Raw genomic sequence first — 26,898 nt, 5'->3', positions numbered from 1 at the left:
CCCCCAGCACAATTTGCATAAAATTCTCATCTAATCCCGAACAACATGCCGGGCGCTGTTGATTTCCAAGTAAAAGTTTGGCTGTATGGTGAATGCAAAATACAAATGCATAAATAAATATAAATAAACCTTGTATGAATAGAAACGTCACATAAAATCACTTATGTAAACTTCGCGGGACATTTTTAAATAACCACAGTGGAAACGTAGGAATACTAATAATCACAGGCGCGAGAACAGAAAAAATATATATAATTTAAATCGATATATGATAACTAAGAAACACTAACGGCAAATGAGAAGGAAAATGCTTGAAGAAATATGAAGACAATTTTAAACAGCTGCAAGTGAATTGCGCATGCGCTCATATGTGTAAGATAATCATGAACATTTTCTGTGAAACTGAACATGAGAACGAATTTCTTATGTGAAAGGGGATAACTTAGAAATGGACAATGTAAATTAGATACAAATTAGATACAAAATAATCGGAAGGAATACAAAAACATTAGACAACTTTTTGAATAAAAAGGGAAATCGATAATAATAATAATAATAATAATAATAATAATAATAATAATAATAATAATAATAATAATAATAATTAGATGAAGAAGAGCCATTGAAAAGTCAAGTAAAAGTTTCAATCAAACTTTTGACTCGCTTTTATTCGGAGGATTATTATTGGCCTCATCGTTTTACCAGACGAAATCCTCCTCTGCCAAGAGAGTAAAAAACAAAAAAAAAAAACGCAACTTTTAAAACAAGACAGATAATTGTCCTTTCCAAGTGGATGGACAGACATGGCGAAGTCTCCACTAACAATTATCGTTTTCCTATTCTTGTTTCGCTTCGTGTCCATATTGTGCGATGTGATAATTTGAAAATAGGTGGACACAGAGGACATTAAAATATGCTTTTTTTTTTGTCCGTCATTACGTACAGACCTTGACACCCAGATGTAGTTTGAATGATATTTCCAGGGAAGATATATTAGATATTCTATGGCAGTATAAGGGATGAAATCAAACCTTCAAAGGAAAAAAAGAGAGAAGAAGAAGGTGGGGGACGGGCAGGGGTACGGAAGGGAGTCCGCCCGGTGTTGCCCCATCTCTCGTAGTATGTCAGGCAACAGAGATGGTGCACCTCTAGGCAGCTAATGAATGCCATAATGCATCCTCGCGAGCTGAATGAGACTGCCGAAGCGCCTACATACAGAGTGCGGGATAAGAGATGGGAGCAATCTCATTCACAATCAGAAGAAGAAGAAGAAGAAGAAGAAGAAGAAGAAGAAGAAGACGAGGAGGAGGAGGAGGAGGAGGAGGAGGAAGACTGAAGACGCTGCTTTAGAATTCTTTTGTCTCTCTCAGACAACCTGAGATGCCCTACTTTATCTCGGTGGATCTTCTGAGGACAGGCCTAATAGAATTCTCTGCTCCTCCGAGTGCAATCCCCGGGTGACTTCCCAACAACGCTCTACCTAATTAGGTCCGTCAGGACCTACGACATTCTAATTTCCCCTTCTGCTATGCATATTGCATTAGCCCTAAAGAGGGCCCTTCCTATAAGATGTTTCTGTCTGTGCGTTACGCCAATCTTAAGGTGGTTAGCCTACTTTGGCTACGTTTCCCCTTCTATAGCTAATACCTGACTCCACGGGATTTCAGTCCTCACTGTGACCTATGATCACTTCTAACAGACCAATAATGAATGGTTATAAAATTTCGTAGCTTCTTTCTTTTTACCCTGCGTCCGGGTCACCTGTTTTATTCGGTAATAGGACCGGCCTGATGATAGCTCTTATAAGAAATTCACTGAAGGTTGTATCTATTACACTCACAACTTTGTATAGGTACAGATTTTTCTACCCAAACTTGGAAGCAATTTTGAGATTGCAGAGACGCGTCATATATATATATATATATATATATATATATATATATATATATATATATATATATATATAAGTATATATAAATATATATATACACACATATATATTATATATATATATATATATATATATATATATATATATATATATATATATACAGTGCAACATACCCAAGACACATAAAGAGTAGAAAGAATAAAAAAAATGGATCACCATCATTCCCAAAAGCAGCCGTCGGAATACACGAGTCTCCGAACAATCCATCCTACGACTGGAAAAACAAACTTTGAAAGAGAGCAAAAATATGTCAGCCATAACAAGCCTAGTAGCGTCCGTAACAGTGTTCTCTTCAGCAGAACCGAAATAACGCGCCCTCCTCAATTGATATGCAACGCAGCTTCCAGAGAGCAGTTCAGCGGTGTTTTCCCGTACAAACATTACAAAAGCACACGGGAAAAAGAGCATTAGGGACGTAACCTGGACAGAAACACGGTGGAGACGAAGCGGACACTCCTTCACAGACTGTGGCAGAAGGAAAGAGAGGGGAAAACGTTCCCTCTTTTGCCCACTTGTATTTTAATGAAGGAGGTATCGGGGCCAGCTGTTGCTGCTGAAGAGAGAGAGAGAGAGAGAGAGAGAGAGAGAGAGAGAGAGAGAGAGAGGGGGGGTAAAATAAGGTAAGGGAAGTAAAAGAATATTTTAAAAAGATCCTGCTTCCCCAGAAATAATATAACTTTTAATCAGTGCTCCCGTACAGGTAATAGCTGGTTTTTGCTAGGGGAAAATGTAAGTTTACACAACTCAAGTCCAACGATTAAATGAACAGACAGCTAAAGTCATGATAAAATAAATGTCCACAATATATATATATATATATATATATATATATATATATATATATATATATATATATATATATATACATACAGAACGATCCACACTAATACTCTCAATTAGAAAGATGAAATGTATTTGTAAAAATACATACACGTCTATCAAGAGTATTACTGTAGACAGACCTTTTTACTATTTCTTCTACGTATCGTCACATTTCTCACCATATCAATTCTTCTTATTCATGCCCATTTTTTTTTTTTTGTCCGTTATTGGCTTTAAACATCCACACTTCATTTCATGGAAGAGAGTTTCCTCAACAACCTCTTCATACATTTCAACCTCAGCTTCCTAAGACAATTCACTTTTAACAGTAATTTAGACACATCTAACTACCTCTCTTGCTTTGTTAATGCTGTAAATCACCTCTGTTATGCTGTAAATCACCTCTGTAAACCTGCCGTCATCAGTTATAAGTTATATTCATATAAGACTCTCTCTCTCTCTCTCTCTCTCTCTCTCTCTCTCTCTCTCTCTCTCTCTCTCTCTCTCTCTATATATATATATATATATATATATATATATATATATATATATATATATATATATATATATACATATATACTGTATATATATATACATATGAATTCTTGTCACTTTTGCACGTGTAATTTTTCTTGTATTCACAAGTACTCAGCTACAAATGTTGTTGAACATCGTTATTATACTTTGGGAATAACTTACACCCAAAGGAAATTATAATCCAATACTTCTGCCCCATGAGTATGTTATTCCCAAGGTGTAATAAATTGATATATATATATATATATATATATATATATATATATATATATATATATATATATATATATATATATATATATATATTGTGTATTGAGTCTTTCCTCTTAAAAAAACACTCAAACTACTTTTTTCCAAGTCTATAACAACTACGAAATACGGCTTCTGCCCCTCGCTGGACATACACTTCTTTGTTGACTTCGCATTTAACTTGCTCAGAATAGAGACACTATAACGTTGCCCTCATCTAACTTCACTTTCACGCGTCACACGATTCAGAATCGCTCCCTGAGAGAAGAAGATTAATGACGTCACCGATCTCTGCACCACTATCAATTAGGGGAATTTTATAACCTTAGCAACGCCTCGTTCGCCGAAGAGAAACCGGCAGATGAGATGTTTTTTTTTTATTCTCAGCTAATCTCTAATAAGTGCCTGATTAGGTCTTCATAAAAAGGGTACTTTACGAAGTTGTAAAGTTATAAAGAGTGAACGCAGCAAAAGGAGATAAAATGGACTAATGAATGGCACAAGTGGTTAGCCTCCAATATGAGGGTCTGAATTTTTCTTGCCAAAGAGTTGGCCACTTTAAAAACATTAAAGTTAATGATATAATTAAAAAGATTCAAAGGAGCTTTTGAAATTCTCTCTCTCTCTCTCTCTCTCTCTTAACACACACACACATACAAGTACCATCCGGCTTGATATTTAGCTTCTACTGGGAGTGGACGTAATCAAATCTAGCTAATGCCTTGGATATCAGACTGAAGGATATGCATAGACAAATCGCTCGTTGCCTGGATTTTAAGCTTAACTATTCAAGTGTGACAAGCGAACTACCACTTAACAAGCGTCCATTTAGCTTATAATGTAAATGTTGAAATTATACAGTTATATGAATCGCGTAAAGTGTTTTCGAATGGTCAGTCAAGCAAAAGCAAGTGAATGCATTTTTTTAAAGTCTTACATGAAATACTTTTGCATTTAAAATATTCTCGATAAAAATAAATCCTTAAACGAATATTGGTCTTCGACTAGCTTGCCAAATGGGTAACAGCACAGTCTGCTATTTATTTCCCTTTCAAACAAACGAAAAAAAATTTACGAAAGAAACAACCTGTCGGTTATGCGGAAAGACTGAACGTGTGTGACACTGTGTGTGTGTGTGGAGAGAGAGAGAGAGAGAGAGAGAGAGAGAGAGAGAGAGAGAGAGAGAGAGAGAGAGAGAGAGAGAACTTCAGATACGTACGTGATGTGTTGTTCATTAGGAATAGTAATCAAGAGCCTAGAACCACATTCAGAAATGAATGAACAAATGGCAATACAGAAAGGTAATAACAACTGGATAGTATTAATTTTAATGTAAATTGAAAACAGACCAATACAGCTGCCCAGGCCCTAAGTAACAAAGGCAGGCTACTGGATTATCCTAAAAAAATGATACACCTATCTTCAACATTAACAACCTTTGTGAAACTAGTCTTCCCTTACATAAATTCAATGAAATGCCACCATTGTTGTTCGGCATTTCGAAAATTTAACGTAAGATGGAATTCCTCCATTGGGAATGTTAAGGCATTTTAATGTAGAAATCGCGATAACGTATTCAAACTAGGATACTGGTTTAAAAAGATACTGGTATCTTTGATCAGGTTAAATCAAATATAAGGTTAACCATGTCTCCCCCACCAGATTTTTCTAATATATGTATGGGCGTTGTTTTTAAAAACACTAACTACCAGATGCAAATTAGAAAATATTAAATTATTTATCTATCTAATAGTAAAAAACAGGTGTCGCACTAACTGTTAACAAGAGGATTTCAAAACTGCGTCCGGTACAAGGCGTAGGCTATTATTTTTAAATATACCTGCTATATTCCTTCGCAAAATTCTAAAGAAGAATCGAACGCAGCAAAGATTTATTTTCTGTATTCCATAAATAAACCCCCAAAGATCCATCATCATAAAAAAAAATAACTCCCGAGAGCACAAATACAATCAGAAGGGATGGTTATCTAAGCGAAGTCCACACAAATTTGGAGGACCTAGTGTTGGAACTCAGTACAGGGTTCCCAGGATGTGCAGAAAATTCAAAAATAGCAATTGTGAGAGCAGCCAACCTGGCTCAGCTCAGGTGAGAAGCTCGATACTGCCCACCCTGAATTTTTATCATTCCAATCCTCTATTGGTCTCCGTTTTATTTCAGTCGTTACGAGGACACTTTAATGTGATCCCCCTTGTCTAAAATAAACTTCTAAATACATTCATCTTCATAACCTAGAACATCCAGAATAAACTTCTAAATAAATTTCTCTTCGAAACATTGAACAAGCACCATCCGAATATCAACATTAGGCATTTTTTAGCAAGACACAAACTACCCTAATTATGACATTTTTCTTGCTAAAACGAAGGTTTAGTGACTAATTCTGGGTACATGAAAGGGAAACAGTTACTCTTTTTTCTAGGTGAACAATAATTAATAGGAATCAATGCGCCACAACCAGCAGGTAACCTCAAAACTTCAGAAAGGGCAAAGTGCGACCACAAAAACCGCTTCAAAAAGATGAATCGTCTCTTTTTTTCACATCCATTATTGACTGATGATATAGGATCAATTTACTCACCGTCCTGAGGAATGAAACATCATCTTGTTCGGAAGACCCTTCACCGTCTGCCATCGTGTCGTTGAATCACACAAATGACAAACTATAACAAAAATACACTGATAACACTTATTTCTTTCAGTTCATAGCACGACTGAGGGGGTTATGGCAGCCTCTATTCCATGGCTGCTGCGAACACGGAAGGTATAATAACAAGGGGAAAAAAGGAGGCACAACTTTCTCTGCAGCGAACGCCAGTCCCCCACGAACAAGCGGGCTGCAGTGACCCTCGCCGAAACTTGAAGCCCCAGAAACCTCGCGCCCGGGACTAAACTTAGCTCACGCGATGCCACATGGCGCCAGATGCACGTCTTTCGTGCCTTACACAACTTTCCCATGATTCTTAGATATATAAGTGGTCTATGTTACACAAAAAGAGTTACACTTACTGAGATCGTACTGCAATTCGAAATTATCGTCATCTAAGCCTTCATATGTATTTCCGGGCCATGCCCATACCCAAACAGTTTAGGCTATCATTGTTTATAAGCTTGTTTGAGCTCGGCCTTCATAATCCTCTTGCTAATATTTCGGTGTTCGTCATATTATATGGATACTGCAGTCATAAAATTTACTATTTTCTTAAACTGCCAGTTACATAAAAAAATGTGGGTATGTACCATTACGACAATTTGAAGGGAGGCGTAGAGAACAGCCACCTAACTTGACATTTGTTTACATGTATAAGTAAGAGTACCTTGGTAAACCTCGAAAGATGCATTTTATTAGTGATGAACTTACTTGTGTGTTGAAAAAATAGCAACGTTCATTGCAAATATGCTTCACGCAAGCGTAATATTTTGTGAATCTTAAATATAGCAACTCCTAAAATTATAAATACTGTTTTAATAATATTTCTTTTATATATATTTAAACATAAATGACATCTTGATGAATGGATTTAACTACTTATTAAAGAATAGTCGTCATAATTGAAAAGAAAACGAACCCGTTTTAGGTCTGCTCTGTTAGTGTTTGGGTGGGTAATGGTAAACAGACAACTATCGCAGTAATATTTCTAATGGCGTTCGAAAAGATCAAATAAAGATTCGGATTCTCTTATGTTCTCCTAAGTTAAATGTATCCTTTTCCATCCCGTCACTTATATATCTTACCCTTTGGAATCTGCGTGAAACGTAATTTTTACAGCGTTCGAAGGAAAATGTTAAGAGCATTTTGCATTGCCAACAAACGCGGTGAAATATTATTCATTTCAATATGTATCCTTTTACATAATGATCAAGAAGGTTAACGTAAGCGAAGTCCACGAGAAATCATAGGGAAGTATGAAGTGGTCGACCAGGTCATATTAGGCTAGACCAGGCGAAGTTACGCCAAGTCACTGCGTATCCTAGAATATTACGTTGCTTAAGTGCCTCTGGCTACAGTTATGTTAATGTGATTCAGAAAGCAGTTATACTGTTGAATAGTTGTGCACACATCGTGTCATTTACGATGTCCCACTGGGGAGGAGGGTTATTGGGTCTGAAGTCCACTGCACCCTACATTCGGGTTAGGTTAGGCTGTACTTTGGGAGAAATTTGTCCTTGATCTGTGCTTGTGCTGCTTCAGTGCAGTTATTCTGAAATTTAATTAGGAACTAGAACACTTCTCTCTCAGTTCATTGCCTAAGCCCCTTTTAACCAAGACATAGCTTAGGCTAGGCTATATCGTAAGGTTGTATCCCTTACCTAACCTACTGTAGGCCTCATTAAATGTTATGGTAATTATAAGTCGTAGTTCTGTAGTGAGCTAGGCTATGGCAATTGACGTTTTCCTATGGTATTTTATTTGCTTTGCAAGAATTTAAAGTAATATTTTGTCGGCCGGCTGTAACTAAACTGTAATTGACCTTTGAAGACTACACGACAGGTAGGTCTAAGCCGGCACTCCGGGGCGAGCCCCCCACCCCCCTCCATAGTTAATACGGCAAAATTGTAACCAGTAAACACCCCTAGGGTACGTTAGGTTGGTATTTTTAGGGGTGTTTACTGGTTACAATTTTGCTGTATTTGCTATGGAAGGGGGTGGGGGCTCGCCACGGAATGCCAGCTTAGATCTACCCCGTCGTTAGTGTAGTCTTCAGAGGTCAATTACAGTTTAGTTGCAGCCAGCCGACAAAATATTACTTTAAATTCTCGTAAAGCAAGTGAAATAACATAGGAAAACGTCAATTGCCATAGTCTAGCTCACCGCGGAACTACGTCTTAGAGTTACCAGTGATATAGCTAGTTCCTCATTACATAACTGAATTTGGCATTTAAATTTAGTAATTCTATGGTAGAACTCTGCAAGAGCTCTGCATCGGTTATCACATTGGAAATTGACTATGTATAGTATTTTGGTTGCTTATTAATAATTTACATTTTTTTTTCGTTGGTCGACTGTAGTTAACCCATAATTAACCTCAGAACTTCATCCAGCAAGCTAGGGGACCCCTAAGGAAAGCGAAGTTATGGGTGGAATAGACCAAGGGGAGAGGGGGACAATCCAACATAGTTCAGCAGGGTTATGGGTGGAGTAGACCAGGGAGAGAGTGGGATGATTTGTTATTGTATGGTGGCCATTTCGAATGTTACAGCGCATGCGCAGTGTTATGGGTGAGCTTTTGGTAAAAAGGGGTTCTTCTGTCTGAGGAAACTTGGGGGAGAGACAGTCACAATGACGTACAGATACATCTCCAGCCAATCATGTTACATTATAAACCCCACATTGAGGAAATCCCTCCTGAGCGTTCTTACTCAAGGCCAAGGGGAGTTGGAGGAAATGTGGATATCTGGTGGGATCAAGACCTCTCTCACAGTGATGGAAGAGGGCCCAGTAGGCTCCCTTCTGCGAAAAGGCTAAGGAGTGTCCCCGCAGCCATCACTTCTGTTGGGAATGACAGAATCCAGGCAACCATTTCTTGGTCTGATGATTGTAGGCAGTGCAGGTAGATATTTGCAAAAGTGTGCTCATGACCGAACTTTATTGCATTGGTCAATAAAGTTTGGTCATGAGCATGTCAGTGTTGACTCCATTTGCTCCCAGTCATCTGCCACCCCTCTAGGGACAGGACCCTTCTAGGGAGAGGACAGCCAACTTTGACTTTTTGATCACATTGCTTCAGAAGCCTGTAGGGAACAGTCTGCACTTTCTAAGACCAAAGGCACCTTCCAACACCCTTATGAAAACCTTGATATGTATGCTTTTCATTGAGTGATCAACCAAGTGCAGGGCTATTCCCAGTCTCAGAATGACTCTGGTGTTTATTCACTGACCATGAGCTGTGTGGTAGGTCAGTCTGCTGGGCCTTCTCTGTGAGGCACAAAGAGAACTAACTTATCTTCTGTGGTTAATGTTGTCAGAGTGGTGTCTCTCCAGTAGTAATGACTTTTCAGCAGATCACATAGTATTTTTGTCTTATCTTCAATAAGAGACACTCCTCTCTATTTCTGTGGTAAGGACTACCACTCAGCCATTTCCCTGATCTCGTTGTTTAAGGGCTTGGACTCCTCAACCTTGGTAGAGATTTCTATATTGCTTGAGGAACTTTGAACAGTCTAGCCTACTCTTCAGACTGTTTTCTGGAGTGGGGAGGTGACTCTCATCCTTCATATTCTCACCCAGGTACTGTATGAACACTTAAAGAACAGTAGAAAGATGCATCCACCAAAGTGCTAAATAATTATGATGAAAGTGGTTATTTTGCTAGGGATACAATTCATAGTGACAAAGTCTAATCTAAAACAGCATTGTCATATAGTACAGTACAGTATTAGGTTTTATTTTATAACTTTTCTTTCTTTTGATCCTTAACTATTCAATGCAGTTGAACCGCTGGTGACTAAAGCCATCTTTGACCCTTTCTTGTCAGAACTGTCATCATCACCACATGGAGATCCACCACCATTTTTTGTAAGTACATTGTTATGAAGTTGTGCAAGATTTTATTTTATATTCTCTTTTGAATGTATGTAGGCATCCTTCTTTGTTGCTGTTGCTCTAGTGGTTAGCGTTAATATTTGTCCTTGTAATAGATTTTTATTTCTGCCTAATCCAGTCTGATCCAAGGGTTTTTGTTTACAGGATTCAAGATGACCCAGGCACATGTATAATGAACATTGTTTGTATAACTATTCAAAATTACTTCTTAGAATGCACTGAATTGTAGGGTGCAAATTTCATTTGATAAACAAAAACTAAACATATAAGTTGATGCAGTTGGAGAATTTATTTGTGGCTGGTTAGTGGCATGAACAGTATTTTCAGGGTTTATCTTGTGAACGTTGTCTTGTAGTTGTAATAAAAATATAACATACATCCCTTGGTTTACATGTTACAACAGATACAAATCTGAGAATTACATTAGCTTATATTGTTTGGTTAGTGACCTAAATAAACCCGTCATTATTGATGCTGTATGGTGAGTAGTATAATTAAGAAGCATTAGCTGGTGATAAGTGTTGATCGGCTAAGCATGTGTTGTATTTTCTATCACCTGCACATTCTAGGTGGTAAAACTTGTCATTTTTCTGTAAATATTGATAGTATTTTATTTTGTATAAGTAGGTCCTAACCTTACAACGGGGGATCCATTCTAGCGCTGCGCTGTAAGTTGATTTCTGCTGTAAGTCGTGTTTCACCGTTATCGGCGCTTTAACAGTGCTTACGGCGAAGTAACTTGATGTTTGGTGCGGTAACTTGATGTTGCATTAAGTTACAGCGCTGTTAACTTGATGCCTATTCTTGCCCGTTAGCGCCGGATGGCGCTGTAAAACACAGCTAACAGCTCTGAAAAAGCGCAGTAAGATCAAATCTGGTATAAGTCAATGACCCTTATAATATGCTTGTTATTAGTGTATGACTGTGGTCACATTATTATACTGTACCTTTGTTTTGCAGTAATTTGCCTTCTAATTTTTAGTTTGTTTTAACACAAGGAACATCTCTTCACATGTGACAAATCTTTGATCAACAGCGCTAGCAATTGCTTTCCATGTAATGTTGAAGAACCTTTGCCTTAGGCCAGCAATGCCTCTAGGACACTGAGCCTAATGGTGGTAGCCAAACATTTGTACTATATGTTGGTCAGCAAAACACTTATTTGGTGTTAACGACGGCTTTCCTTATGTTAATTTTTCAACCATTTAAATTTCCATTAAATTTCATCTTGTTTTGATCTGATGATAGTTTTGTGAATTTTTTGGCCATATTTCTTTAATTACCTTCTTAGTAGGTATTGTTGCACTGAATGTACCTTCCTGTACCATTTCCTTCCTTTTATATATACTGTACTGCTTTCCGATCTTGTCCTACCTACTTGTATGCTGGTGACTTTACTTCTTAGAAATTCTTGTCTTTTCCTTTTTGTTTTGCTTTAAAAGTTCATTCTGAATCTTCCTGAATCTTACGTTGGAAGTCATGTTTCAATGAATTTTTGCAAATCTTTATGAAGCTAAAAAACAGTGCTGCAGTGCTTCAGAGACCCATTACCTACTCAGCCTCCTCCTTCCTCTGGAAAAACTTTCGAGAATCTGGAAACTTGACTCGTTGATCTGTCAGAATTTTGGGCTTAGAGGTAAATAACAGCCTGTGTCAGAAGTATCACATGAACTAGGTTGAATTCATTTCTGAGAAGCTCCTTCATATGTAAACTAATTTTATGGAGCAGTGTTCTCATATCATGGCAAGCTGCTGTTACTCTGTTCATGTTAAGTCGAAGGTTTTACCTTAGATGATTACTCAAATAACACTTATTTCAGCTATAAATGTAAGGTTGCTGACCTTTGCTTAATTAAATATTGTTGTGAACAGTATTATCATGAATTTAATTATTTCACAAATATTTTGTGAGCATTATTAACTCACAGTTGGTTGGTTTAATCAATCCTTCATGTCACCATACCATTCATTAGTGAAGTGTAGGATTCTGTGTTCTCCTTTATATCTCATGAATAACTGAACGTGTCCGGGTCGTTTTAAGCCCATTATAATCTCTTCATCATGAAAATAATTCCTTGTTGGAGAAGGTTGGTAATAACATGATTATTTGATATAAATAACAATGATATTTGAAACTATAACTTACAGAATGTTGTGTGCAGTAAATATAAAATTTACATTCTATTTTTATTTTCGAGATAGTATTCTTCCTCCTGCATGTAAAATATAAACTGCATACATGGTACTCCTTCATTATCATTTTAGAGTATTTAGGTGGTCTTAGTTTTCATAGGTTAAGGTCTAGGATTTTAAGTAGGTAATTAAGTGTGCAAAGTTTAACATGTGAAGCCAGTGTAGTTTTCATTGTACACTACTGTAATTAAAGTTCAGGAGAGTTCATCCTGGTTTATTTGCCTAATTTGATGCAAAGAAAAATAATATATACTTTTTCTCCTTCTAGAGTAAAGAAGATCACAAATACGTCTATGTATTTCGGGATGACTTGTACTGGGCGTGTGTTGTCAGTCAAAATTCCCTGACAGATGAGTGTGGTCCACTGTTGATGACAGAAAGTTTAAGTCAACTTCACCAGGTTTGCTCCACTCTCTGTGGGGCATTGACTCAACATAGCATCACAGCTAATGCCACTTTGATCATGGAAATAGTACAGGAAACTATGGTAATACAGTACAGTACTTGAATTGGTGGTTATTACTTATAGGCTCATATGCAGACTTGTAGCAATTCTTAAATAAGTTGTTATTCTTTCCTGCCCTCTTTTTTTAATTTTTAAAGGTCTCTCTCTCTCTCTCTCTCTCTCTCTCTCTCTCTCTCTCTCTCTCTCTCTCTCTCTCTCTCTCTCTCTCTCTCTCTCTCTCTCTCTCTCTCTCTCTCTCTCTGTTCTAAAAGATTTTGTAAATTTTACACTTGTTTATGATAGAAAAGATTTTTTTTTGTAGGAAAGTTCCCACTGCTTTTTTATAGTAGATTTCCATCACCCCTGCTGGCTCTTGGCCATGCCATGTTAATGCAGTTTTCATAATAGCCACTACTATTATTAATTGCAAGATAGCTAGGATTATTACTAAGTAGTTTAACCAAGTTGAATACATTACTTATGTGACTGGCCTCTTTCTGTCCCCATATACAGCGCATATTAAAATTTTTAATGATAAATATTTTTGTTTTAACTGTCAGTCTGTATACAGATGTATTTTTTAGTTTTTGAGATAGATAAAACAGTTTTTACGAATAGAACTTACCTGGCAGTTATATATATATAGCTTAATCCCTGTCGAACCGGCAGATTTTTCAAAACTCGCGGCAACCGCCGAATGGTAGGTGTCCGATAGGTGGTTAACAACCCTTATCGGGTGGTAGCTGGAATCATTCCCGTTTTCAGTTCCTCAGATCATCTCTGCCGGTTGGACCGACAACATTGTTGTTGGTTCTCCGTCGGGTTTTCGCTTTCGCTTCCCTAGGTCGCTGTGTTGGACCTTTTATTGGTGACGTATTTTGACCTTTGGATTGGCAATCGCTTTTGTGGCTTGTTTGGATTTATTCTTTTGACTGTTCTTGGATAAGATGTCTGATCCTAAGTTTTTTCGAGTATGTGTGAATGAAGAATGTAAGGTTAGGTTACCGAAAGCCGTGGACCCTCACACTGTTTGTTTAGGTGCAGGGTTTTGAGTGTGGCTTGGATAAAAGATGTAAAGAATGCGAGGATTTGGATGAAAAGAAATGGATGGAAATGAAACGCTATGTGCGTAAATTAGAGATGGATAAGTTACGGAGGGCCTCTAAATCTAAATCTAGGTCTGTGAGTGATGTTAGCCTAGACATTTCTTTTAACCCTTCTATTCCTAAATCACCCTTAGAAGTAGATCCTTCTCCCGAGGTGGTAACCCCGCTCCTTCTACAGGAACTGTATCTGCTGTTATGGACCCTCAGTTCGCCAGGATGGCGGCTGAGATGAAAGAGTTAAAGGATCAACTTGAAGCCTTGAAGAAAGGTAAGAGTGCAAGTGAAGTTTGTGATAGTGTTTGTGCTAGTGCAGTGGAGGTGGCGACTGATCGACCCTGTCATGCCCCTAGATCTAGACCTCTACCAAGCTCCCAGGACCTAGGGAGAAGGTATGTCGACGATCGTAAGGGGGTGAGAGGGGACGTATTCTCGGTCAGCCGTCGCCTCAAGCAGTCCTGTTGCTTTTTCCCAGGCTGCTTATGACCGCCACAGGAAAGGCGTGTCGGAAGAGCTTATGCGTCTTCTCCTAGCCCCTCTCCTAGACGTAGATGGCAGTTTGAGGATTGAGACCGACCAAAAGAAGATGGTTGCAGCAAGAGGATCAACCCGGACTCGCTCTCCCCTTTCGGGTGCGTGGAGCTCCCTGAATCTTTTGCTTCCGACGACGACCGAAACGCTCTCTCCAGCAAAAAGGTCAAGACCTTTTTCGAATGCTCTCCTCTCGCTGTTCGGAGGAGGGAGAGTTCTCTTCTTTCTGCTTCCGGAGAATTCTCGAGGAATCCTTCTCCTGCTCCCAGCTTGTCTCGACAACCTTCTCCCTCGGATCCTCAGGATGCAGCTGCTGCGGCTAAATCATTTATGACCGTCATGCAAGGCCAATTGGCTTCGCTCGTTCAGGCCTTTAGTCGTCCTCCCCGCAGTCGGTCAGACGTAAGGACTCCAAGTTACCAGTGAAAAGATCTAGAAGGGAGTCCCCTGCTGAAGTTTCTCCTAGGGATAAGAGAGAACTGGATCCCTCTCCCGTTCGAGTCAACAAGGGGCGCTCTTCTGGCCTGGAACATAAGAATCTTTTCGTTTCTCCCAAGCAAAAACCTCAGGGTTCTTCTCCTGAGGCTCGACTCTTCTCCTCTCCACGCCTTAAACGACAGGAATTTTCTTCCTCTCGCCGGGAACGCACTTCCTTTGTTCAGCAAGATTACGACCTCGGTTCTCCAGGGAGGAGAGAACGCAGCGGACTTCCTCGACGCCAGGACGCATGCGCCTCTCGACGCCAGGACGCATCCAACTCTCGGCGCCAGGACGTATCCAATGCTCGACGCCAGGACGCTTCCAGCTCGCGATACCAGGACGCATCCAGCTCTCGACATCGGGATTCTTCTAGGGCTGTTTGTCAGGACGCAACCAGCTCTCGCCGCCAGGACGTAACCAACTCTCGCCGCCAGGACGCTTTCGGCGATCGTTCGTCCTCCCCGGGTACACTACAGCGGGAAGAGAAGGAGACAGAGTTGGAAGGAATGCATGATTTGGAAGACGTTTCAGAGGACGAAGATAAACCTTCTAATGCGGCTGATGACTATAAGGTTCTTTCTCGCTCTCTTTTGGAGCTGTATGGTGAGGAGTTTAAGCCTGCTGCCCTCGTTCTCCTCAGTCCCAGTTTAACAGGAAGAAATCGAGGAAGCAGTCAGCCTTTATTAAAATGAAGCTTTCCATTTCTGCTAAGAAGGCTCTGACCAGGATTGATAACTGGCTTAAGGAGCGTAGGCAAGCAGTTAAGTCCTCCTTCTCTTTTCCTCCAACTAGGCTTGCTTCAAGGCGGGCATGTGGTATGACACTGGAGAAGCTCTGGGCCTGGGAGTACCTGCCTCCTCCCAGGGGACTTCTCTGGTTTAGTAGACTCTTCCAGAAGACATGCCCTTAACTCAGCTAAGGTGATGTGGTCTATGACGGAACTAGACCATCTCATTAAAGGAATTTTAGGTCTTTGAAGTGTTCAGTTTTTTAGACTGGTCTGTTGGAATCCTATCCAAGAAGATGGAAACCATGCAGGCTACGGGAATTGAAGACCTTTCCAGTATTATGGCCTGTATGGATAAGGCTCTGAGGGATGGAGCAAATGAGATGACTTCTCTTTTTCACTGCAGGGATTTTGAAGAAGAGGGCTTTGTTATGTTCCTTCACGTCAAAATCTACTACAGTCGCACAGAAGGCGGAGCTCCTTTACGCCCCTCTCGGAGCATTTGTTTCGAGTCCTTGGTCAGGGATATTTCGCTGACTCTGGCACATAAAAGCTACACAAGATTTACTTTCTCGCTCGGCTAGGAGGTTTCCTTCGGTAATTCCTCCAGCTGCCAAAAAGGAGGAAAAGAGAGTTCAACAGCCCTTTCGGGGCAGAGTTCCTTCTAGATCTGATTTCAGAGGAAAAAGACAAGAAACAGGGGGTAGAACTAGCAGAAGGACGTTTAGAACACGCTCTAGAAATTGAAACACAAGTCCTCCAGACAACAGTAGGAGCAAGACTGTCTCTATTTTGGCAGGCTTGGGAAGCAAGAGGGGCGGACAACTGGTCTCTCTCAGTCATCAAGGAAGGATACAAGATCCCCTTCTCGAGGAAACCGCCACTTTCAACAAAGCCACTAGCCCTAGTGGCTCAATACTCGAACGCATTGAAACGAAGGGCACTCCTGAATCTAGTAGACCAGATGTTGGAGAAAGGAGCGATAGAACCAGTTTTGGAACTAGGATCCCCAGGGTTCTACAATCGTCTGTTTTTAGTGCCCAAGAGTTCGGGGGGATGGAGACCGGTCCTGGATGTCAGCGCATTGAACGGTTTTGTGGAGAAGACCAAGTTTACCATGGAGACGACTCAGTCTGTGCTGGCAGCAGTCCGTCCAGGGGACTGGATGGTATCCCTGGACCTGCAGGACGCTTACTTTCATATTCCCATCCACCCGACTTCAAGGAAGTTTTTGAGGTTTGTGATCCAGGACAAATGCTTCCAGTTCAAAGCTCTTTGTTTCGGCCTCAGCACAGCTCCTCAAGTGTTCACCAGAGTAATGTCAAATGTGGCAGGATGGCTTCATCAAGAAGGGATAAGAGTATCCCTGTACCTAGACGACTGGCTGATAAGGTCCCAGTCAAGAACAGGTGTCTGGAGGACTTACACAAGACGTTTATGATTGCTCAGGATCTGGGTCTCATTATCAACAAAGAGAAGTCTCAGATCGAACCGAGTCAGACGATTCTTTATTTGGGGATAGTTCTGGACTCAGCTCGTTTTCGGGCTTCTCCCTCACAAGAAAGACAAATCAAGTGCCTCGAGAAGGTTCAGTATTTCCTGGGAGGCAGAAGTGCTCGGCGAGGGAGTGGATGAGTTTGTTGGGCACCCTCTCCCCTCGAGAAATTTGTCTCTCTGGGAAGGTTGCACCTCAGGCCTCTTCAACACTTCCTTTCAAGAATCTGGGACAGGAAGAATCAGGAGGACTCATTTTCCTTCGACATTCCAGCAGAGATCAAGAAACATCTGAGTTGGTGGCTGAACCCGTCGATCTTAGGGGAAGGAATCTCCCTACGCAGAAAGAACCCAGACCTAGTGTTGTTCTCAGATGCTTCGGTCGGGATGGGGAGCAACACTGGGGAACAAGGAAGTTTCAGGCTCTTGGGAAGAGGGACAAATCGGATGGCACATCAACAGGAAAGAGTTGATGGCCATCTGGTTAGGTTTAAAAGCCTTCAAAGAATCTGTCGCGGGGAAAGTAGTAGAAGTGAATTCCGACAACACCACGGCTCTTGCGTATATCAGCAAACAAGGAGGGACTCGTTCTTTACCTCTTTACGAAACAGCAAGAGAGCTCCTTCTGTGGACAAAAGACCACAGGGTGGAGCTTTTGACGAGATTCGTGCAGGGGCAGAAGAATGTAAGAGCAGACATGCTCAGCAGAAGAGGGCAAGTTCTGCCCACGGAATGGACTCTCAATCTTCAAGTTTGCCAGAAACTGTGGAGTTTATGGGGGAGGCCTTCAATAGACCTCTTCGCCTCCAGCCAGAACAAGAGGATCCCGAACTACTGCTCTCTAGTCCCGGACAGAGAAGCAATAGCAGTAGACGCCTTCTTGATGGACTGGACGGGGATGGACACTTATGCGTTCCCTCCGTTCAAAATAATCAATCTAGTAGTCAAGAAATTCGCCCTCCTAGATTCAGGAAGAATGACCCTGGTAGCCCCCTTTTGGCCAGCAAGAGAGTGGTTCACAGAGGTAGTGGAGATGTTAGTGGACTTTCCGAGAAGTCTTCCCCCAAGTCCAAGGCTTCTCAGACAGCCCCACTTCGAGAGGTATCATCAAAACCCCCTCGCTCTTCAACTGACTGCATTCAGACTATCGAGAAGCTTGTCAGAGCGAGAGGATTTTCAGCTCAAGCTGCAAGAGCTATCGCCAGAGCGAGGAGGGTCTCTTCACAGAGAGTTTACCAATCAAAGTGGGAAACCTTTAGATCTTGGTGTAAGCAGCATAAGGTTTCCTCAACCACTTCCTCTGTGAGCCAAATAGCTGATTTTCTCTTGTCCCTCAGGCAAGATTCTAAGCTGGCCGTATCCACCATAAAAGGATACAGAAGCTTGTTGTCTACCGTCTTTAGGCACAGAGGCATTGATTTGTCTCAAGATAGAGACTTGAGAGACCTTTTAAAGTCTTTTCAAACAACGAAGCAGACTTTGAGACCCCGTCCTGGAATTTGGATGTGGTTTTGAAGTTCTTGTGCAGCAGGAAGTTCGAACCCATCTCTCAAGCAACCCTGAGAGACGTAACAAAGAGAACTCTTTTCCTTCTCACTCTTGCTACAGCGAAAAGGGTTAGCGAGATTCATGCTATTCAGAAACAAGTAGGCTTCAATCGTAATGGAGCAATATGCGCATTAAGGCTTGACTTCCTTGCTAAGAATGAGAACCCTTCCAAACCCTGGCCGGGAACGTTTGAGGTTCCTAACCTCACTGATTTAGTGGGCCAAGAGGAGGAGAGACTACTCTGTCCAGTTAGAGCCCTCAAGGCTTATATTTCCAGGACAAAGGACGTAAGAGGTTCTTCCAGTTCCTTGTGGTGTTCAGTGAAGGATCCTCAAAGCCCCTCTCGAAGAATGCGTTATCATTCTTTTTGAGGAGACAATAAGAGAAGCTCACCTTTTATGTGAAGAGGAGAACTTTGGTTTGTTGAAAGGTGAAGGCTCACGAAATAAGAGCCATTGCAACTTCTCTGGCTTATAGAAAGAATATGTCAGTTAAACAAATTATGGAGGCCACTTTTTGGAGAAGTGACTCTGTTTTCTTTCTCATTACCTCAGAGAGGTAAGAGTGGATTATGAGAAATGTTATGCCTTGGGCCCATATGTAGCTACAGCTTCGGTATTGGGTAAAGGAGTGACTGCCTCCCCTCAACCTTAACTTTTGTTTGGGATACCTGTAATTGGGTTGGTGTTTTTTATGGTTGTCTGAGGAAGCTTCCTTGTGGGAAAAGCAACCCCAGTCTAACTAGATAGGTGTATATCTAGTCTGCAAGGTTAGGTGGTTAGATTGAGTAAGGTTACAGGTAATAGAAGGGGAATAGGAAGTACAGAAGTCTAGTCACGTTGTTGGTCTCACCCCGTTTGACAGACTCGATTGAGTTGTTTCAGTATAACAGGTCTTCACCTGACTGGCGCTCCTAAGGGAAAGCGGCTCAAGAGGCAGGAACCTTTGAAGTCAGCTACCTTAGCAGGTAAGGAATCAAGGTGTTTACCTACAACTTTTAGTTGTTTCCCAACAATGTTGGCTGTCTTTCACCCTCCTCCAAATGTGTGAATCAGCTATATATATATAACTGCCAGGTAAGTTCTATTCGTAAAATGAAGTTTTTATGATAAAACAAAGTTTTATGAATACTTACCTGGCAGTTATATATATATTTTAAATCCCACCCTCCTCCCCTCAGGAGACAGGTCGGGCAAGAGATGATCTGAGGAACTGAAAACGGAATGATTCCAGCTACCACCCGATAAGGGTTGTTAACCACCTATCGGACACCTACCATTCGGCGGTTGCCGCGAGTTTTGAAAAATCTGCCGGTTCGACAGGGATTAAGCTATATATATATAACTGCCAGGTAAGTATTCATAAAACTTTGTTTTATCATAAAAACTTCATTTTTAATTTGGGTTATTCGTATGAAAGGGATTTTTTTCTATCTTCAGAATGGGGGCTTTGTTCAGATGCAGACTGCTGACAAACTTCAATCCTGCATCTACAGTACAGTTGTGGCTCCAAAGGAAACATCTGCCCTTACTGCAGTACCAGGATTGGTAAGAAGTTTGTTCATTTAAATGCCATTAGAAGCTACAATAGTATGAAACCCCAGGCTTCATGTTCTACCTATGTTTTCAACACTTTATCTTTGAAATACTTCAGCAACCATTGGAAGACATGGGACCCTCCTGTAAATCTTTTGTCTGAGTAGGGAGCAACAGTTAACTAAATTTAGTAGAAAGTTCTCGATAGCTAATTACAGGAGTTATACAAAGCAGTTTTGTTTGTAAAATTAATGCTCAGAAATTAGAAAGTTAATTATTAGCATTCAAGATTGTTTTATATATATGAAGTTGCCACTTGGCACAACTGCAGCTTTACTGCTCAGTGGTTACACTACTTACTTAAATTTTCAATTTCTTCAAATACTGAGGGTAAATTACAGTATAGACTTAGGGCAGATGTTCATCAGTCTTTTATTTTACAATATAATCTGGTCATTTTTAACATTTTTTTTTATGTATAGGCTGGCATTCTTAGTTTCATCACAAACTGCATTATCTTTAAGAGGCTCAACACTCGCATTTTGTTGGATTGTGTGCATTTGTGTGTTGCTCAGTTTTTTGTCTCATGAGTGGACAAGTACTTTTTTTTTTTTTTTTTAGCAGATCATAATAATTTTGTTTGCTCTGTACAACTTTCAGACTGCATTAGGAGTGAATGTTCAGATACACAGTGGAAGTCATCATATGATTTTATCATCCTGACTGTATAAAATCTGTCTCAGTAATGGTTCTTGTTTACATATCAGAAAAATGTTTAGGTTTGGTTACACTCAATGTTGTAAAGATCAAAACATACAGTGAGCATATCCTACATCATTCACACAATGACTGAACATCATAACAGGTTTTCATTATGAGTAAGTATGGTGTGTCTTATTCACCTATGCCTTATATATAAGGCCAAGTAAAAATTGTGCCATATTGTCTCATGCATTCATAACTGGCCAATTAGTCTACCTTAAGTAAAACTTTTTGTCAGTGGAAGTCTTCAGATACTAATTGGCACCATGTGCATGCAATAAGTTAGGTTATACACTATTTGATATCTATTCTCAGTTTTAAAGTTAAGCATTTTTCCATCTTGTATGATACATGTTACAGTATTCCTTAGGGGTTGAGAACAGTATTCAAGGACTTTTTGAACTGTAGAGGATGTTTGCTGAAATTTTTTGTACATATGTATTTCAAGAACGTGTTATTTCTGTGACTGACGTGTCTTAATTTTTCTTTTAAGTGCTCCGCTTTACAAAATTGTAATAGTGACGGAAAATATTGGGTAATAAGCAGTTCTTTTAGTTATTCCTGTATGTTGTTCTGATATGCATGTGCATTTAGCATTTGACGCATAGATTTTATGTCAGTGCATGAGAAAGGCACCGTTTGGATTTCCGTACAGATGAGTGTTTGTTAATACTATTGAATGTTGTTTGTAATCCAATGGAACTGTTATTGGAATATTTCTTTTTTTCAGTTTGGAATAGAAAAATCTGCTCCTTGCACTGCTGCACAACAGTCATCACTCGCTGTAGACTCGAGTAAACGAGAGGTTAGGTATTGTTTAGTGGCCTTTCTGCTTTGATAAGGGAAAGCTTTTTATGATTTGTTTTATGAATTTATTTTATCATGTCACCTGTTTCAAAATAGTTGCTAGATAATTGGGCTTCCTAATTAATAAATTTTTTTTTATTTAGTTAGGCTACAAAAATGTGTAACATTTTAACAAGGCAATAGACTGAAAAATGTTGATACAGTGTATTACTGTAGTTTCGTTAATTTTTAGTTCTCTTTATTTAATTTTCTGGAGCATGGTATTACATCTAAGTTGGTTTAAACTGTACAAAAATGTCCATTGCTTGTAGCTGCATGTGCAGTGTTTTCATAATGCTTTGTTCTTTTAAGAAGTTTTCAATTTTACATTTCAGATTCAATTATGTAGCAGTACATAGACCTTAAGGATGAATGAATAACTGTTAATGATAAATTTATTCCACTAAGCTGATTAAGCAAATTTGAAACCTTATACTGCTGTTAAAACTATTCATCATTTCACCTGCAGCATATCTAATGCACTTAAGAAACAGTAGCTTTTGAGGTAATGCTTATAAATGTAAACCTACCAAGGGCACTGAAAAACAATGATTTTATGGTATAAAATTTTTTCCACAAACCCATTAATTGTGAATAGCTTTGCCCTAAGGGGAGTGGACTTAGTCACACTGACTTGGTAGCTCTTTAAAGAAGGAAAGTCCAACTGCATGTGCCTGAGTCAGACATTGTACCTCAAGGTGACATATTTCTCTGTGCAACTTCTTTTACCACTGATTTTATAGTTAGGTATTCCATCATTCATTCTCCCTTGTTGATTTCATTTTCTTCATTTACACATTCATTTAAAAAAAAATCAGGGAGTGAAAAGCAAGTGTAAAGTAATTCAAATAGAAAGAATTTATGGTAAATAAAATACGCTAAATAAAATAATCAAACATGCCCACATTTAGCCTCTACAGTTTTTTATTCATATTTATCTGGAGATAAACTTTCCCATACTACTTTTGATTATGAAACAATGAAGGTGTCTGTCGAAAAGAGGCGGGTTCTAAAATGCTACACAGAGAGACTACCTACCCTTCAATTGTTCCTTTGTTGTTGTCAGGGAAAAGGCAAAATATGACATTTTTGCCCCTGAAAAATGGAATGTTTACAGAATTCAGAATTGTGAAGATTTAATGTTGTTATTTCATTATATGCAGGTAAAAAATTAAATGGTGCTTGCTGAGTAATATTAAAATTGTTTAGAAAACTCTAAAAATATTTTTGCCATATTGTTTCAGGGCTTTTGATGATAATGCAATTTCACATATAAATCTTAAATGAAAATCCTTAGTTGTTTTTTGAGATGGTTTGTAAACATTACAAATTACCACCCATAAAAAGGTACCTCTTGACACACTACAGTCCTTCTGAGTTGGATGAAGAGGACCCTAGCATGGAATATTGAAAAGTGACAAGTAATTTTGAATAAAGTAATGTGTTAATTACACTTCTATTGATCATATATTGCCTTTTCCCTGTGCAGCAGAGACCAAAATGCCAGTTTGTACCAATCAGTATCTAAATACCCTCATTGCACATGCCCAGTCTTCCTATGATACCGCCATGATTGGTCATTCTTCTGTGTGACTCATGGAGTAGGCACACTGTTGCATCACTCCCAGGATTCAGCTGAGAAAACATAATGGTGGATCTCCGTATGTTGCTTTATAATCACAGTAATGTACTCTCAGAACTTTAATATTCATGATTTCACTTTAAAACTTGTTCTTTATAATTATTTTCAGCTGTATGTTGATGTTGTTGAGAAGGTTTGGGCATCAGTCAGTTCCAGTGGTACAGTAATTAGAGCTGAGGTAACTGGTTCCATAGTAACTCGTTGCTTCTTACCTGGTAACCCTGTGCTGTCTCTCATGCTTAACACACAGCTTTCAACTACTCCAAAGGAAGGTTAGAGAGCATTCCCATTTTGTCAACTGAAAATTATCATAACTTCCAGATGTTATTGTGAAGTTTAAATGAGTATTTACATAGAATTCTTATTTGTTTTCCTGTAATTAGAATTTGTCTTGTGCTACAAGATGTTGAAAGTTGCACAGTGTATCACAGCAATCCACATAATAATTTTCTTTAATGAGCAAGCAAGAACCAACTTATACTTTGTGGGATTGCATACTGACAACAAAAATTTTGTAATAGCCTTTGGATAATTAGTAAGCTATAGAGAGTCAGATATTAATTTAATGATTAAATATATATATTTAAACTTATATTCTTAATGTGTGCATAATATCTTTCTTTTTCCAATACTTTTTAATCAGGTTTTAACACTGGAACAAGAATGTCAGAAGTGGAGTTTGGAAATGGTGTTGAGATTGGTAGTGGAAATAATGGACGTCAGTTGAGTGTAATGACTGTCCCAGGCCAGGAAATAACTATAGCACGTTACACTTTGGCACCAGATCACCCTCATCTCTTGCCTTTCACTCTTACATCCTCAATTCATTCACTTACTCCAAGGTATGCCATGTAGTTATACTGTATATTGTATAATTGGCACTGCCACCAAGTAATCGTCATTTCATTGTAATAATTTTTGGAAGATGTTTGTAAGGAAGTGGAAATTTTCTCTTAATTTGCAAGACCCGTGAATGAATAATCTTGAATGTCATAGTAATTTAGTAATTTGCATAAAAGTATCCCTTTTGGGGGGGGGAATTTTTAGTTGATGTTTTTCTTTGGCTCCAGTGGTAAAAGTAAGTCTTTGTCACAATTTACAAAGCAAGGTTTTTCAAGTATAGTAAATTATTTAGGTCTCCAGAGACAATATATTATTTTGCTTTTTTGATTGTAGGCTAAAACTAAATAATTGGATGGAAAATAAAATATAATGGTTTCAAACATCAGATTCTGTGCCACTGTAAAATTGCAACAAATCTACAAGTAAAGTGTATAGAAATGAAATATAGAAAGATTTATGAGTATTGTACTTACATCATAATTATTAAAAAAGGAGGAAACATTTGCATGTGTTACCACTGTAAAAATATTCCAAAAGTTTTAGGCAGTAGATTTTGGAATCCTAAGTACAAATTTGTAGCTGTCTTGTGCCACAAGAAGAAAGCTTGGAGTTTGGAGGTTCCACTATCATCAAATATAAATAAATGTAAAACTGAAAGGGATATCATCACAAAAGTTGGATTAAATTAATAAAAAATATGCTGTGACTATTTCAAACTTGAATCAATAGTTTACTATCATATTGTAATATTTCTAATTGTACTTCCTCTGATATATCAAACACTAGCTTTCAAAAGATTTGTTTTAATAATTGCGATGTTTATTAGGGAAAAATATTACTAGCAACTTGCAATTGATTCAGTCACCCACAAACCTAATCAGTTTTAGCTGAGCACATAGCTCTTGACTTGCATTTCTACATTTTGGGTTAAGGCACATATAAATAAAATGTTTTGTATTTGCAAACTAAGATGTATAAAATATGTCTTGTCTTTACCAGTACAAAGGTTATTGAAGAATATTTTTTATTTGAATTTACAGTATTTTCATATTGAGACTGGAGTTGAGAATTTTTTTTTATCTTATCATTTAATACAGTGATTCTGAGCTGCGTCTCAAGTTGACTAGCAATACTGGAATGGGCACAGTATCACCGCAGGTTACCTTCAAAACTGTTGCTCCTGTGACTACAGCAGCTGTCATGTCTCAGACTTCCGGCCCAAGAGATCAAGTCATACGATTTTCATCTGAAGATAAGACTTTGACATGGACTATCTCACAGTTTCCTGGTGGCAGTTATGCTCAGGCATTTATACGGGTACGGTACTAGCCTTCTTTCTTTCCTTCATAGTTTAACCTTGTTGTAGTAAGTATAATTTCGAGCATAATTTAAATACTTTTAGTGTAGGAACCATTAACAGGTTAACAATTCAGAATGCAGTCAGGCACACCAATTTACGTAACCCGTAAATGGATAAGTAACAAAATAATTGCCAGTTAAAATTAAAGAAAAGCTTCAGTTCCTTATCAGAGATTAACTTAGTTAAATAATATAACTTATGCCATTTAAATTTATTTGGGCGTTCTTTGAAAAATGTGATGTTAGTTGATTGAGAATTTGGTACCATATTCATTCAGAGCTTTTTTGAAACTGATTGTGCTTATGCCCCGCCCAAAATCTTGAATTTTGAATCACACACAGGGTTTTACAGGTTTTTTTACCACCTGTAAATAAGCACTAGTTACTATAAATTTATTAGTTCTTGAGCTTATTAGTCTAATTTAAAATTAATTACAGTTGAAAGTGATGCCTACTAGGTAATATAAATAAAATTTTTAGGCAAAGTTCTGACATTGTTTCCTTGAAAGTTTTTATTTTTAACAGTAGTTATAGTGGCATGCTGATTAAATCTATACATATATATATTTAGTAAACTCTTTTATCTATTTTTTTTTTATTTAAATAGATGCAGGGTGATTGGTTGCATAACATTAATATGTATATCAAAATTGACAGCTTGTAGACTCTGGAGGGGATGTCAACATAGAAGCTGGAGAGCTGGAGTTTGAGGTCTCAAGATGGGTCTGTTCTGGAGTGAGAATTGAACGTGTTAAGCTGAACCCACCTGTTGATAACCTAAATAAGTGGGTACGATATCTTACTACCTCAGACAGCGTCAGCATTCGATTGAGTTGAAACAGCAGCTTTTAAGGTATATCTTTCCAAAAAATGGTGCTTTATTATTTATTGATTCAGTGTTATTGATATTTTTCATAATAAAAGAATAATTGGTAATTTCTTTGTATTATTATTACAGTACACTTATGTTAAGCTATTTATGAATTTTCTCCCTGACAGAATTTCACTTAGATATTTTTTCAGACTTTTTAGGACTGAGAAATGTTAGATGTTTATGTACCTAAAGTATGGATACTCATTGACCTGCAACGAGAGCATCTCCAGTATTTATCAATAGTAAAAGCAAATGAGATGATGCTGGGTGTTGCAGGGATGTAGTCATGTAAGTAATATTTGATCTTGATTAAAAGTGTACATAATCTAGTTGAAACTGAGTTTTTTGGTTATTTAAATGAACTTTTTTTTTTACAATTATCCTTGAAGATCTTG

General features: G+C 38.6%; 2 protein-coding genes across 30 annotated transcripts in view; one reads left to right on the top strand and one right to left on the bottom strand.

Moving 5' to 3' along the window:
* RyR (Ryanodine receptor) overlaps nucleotides 1–6,421 on the bottom strand; it is a 319,932-nt gene extending 313,511 nt beyond the window's left edge. For all 28 annotated transcript variants that reach the window (XM_067115198.1, XM_067115213.1, XM_067115211.1 and 25 more), the window contains exon 1: nucleotides 6,159–6,421. In XM_067115198.1, coding sequence (XP_066971299.1) covers nucleotides 6,159–6,212 — 54 coding nt within the window. In that variant the 5' untranslated portion in view covers nucleotides 6,213–6,421. The remainder of the gene's footprint in view (nucleotides 1–6,158) is intronic.
* An 836-nt stretch (nucleotides 6,422–7,257) lies between these two features.
* Nucleotides 7,258–26,565, top strand: LOC136845187 (AP-4 complex subunit mu-1-like). Of its 2 annotated transcripts, none has more exons than XM_067115196.1 (9): nucleotides 7,258–7,417; nucleotides 10,009–10,094; nucleotides 12,583–12,801; nucleotides 20,082–20,189; nucleotides 21,670–21,744; nucleotides 23,537–23,699; nucleotides 24,071–24,269; nucleotides 25,368–25,587; nucleotides 26,287–26,565. In XM_067115196.1, the coding sequence occupies exons 1-9, from the start codon at nucleotides 7,276–7,278 to the stop codon at nucleotides 26,464–26,466; spliced, it is 1,392 nt and encodes a 463-aa protein (XP_066971297.1). In that variant the 5' UTR covers nucleotides 7,258–7,275; the 3' UTR covers nucleotides 26,467–26,565. The 2 variants fall into 2 exon arrangements, with proteins under 2 accessions (XP_066971297.1, XP_066971298.1); XM_067115197.1 differs by lacking the exon at nucleotides 21,670–21,744 and adding an exon at nucleotides 21,433–21,474.
* Nucleotides 26,566–26,898: the final 333 nt, after the last annotated feature.

This window comes from Macrobrachium rosenbergii, chromosome 13 (assembly GCF_040412425.1).
Source record: "Macrobrachium rosenbergii isolate ZJJX-2024 chromosome 13, ASM4041242v1, whole genome shotgun sequence".
In the NCBI taxonomy this organism is placed as follows: domain Eukaryota; kingdom Metazoa; phylum Arthropoda; class Malacostraca; order Decapoda; family Palaemonidae; genus Macrobrachium; species Macrobrachium rosenbergii.
This window is presented reverse-complemented; position numbering and strand designations above follow the sequence as displayed.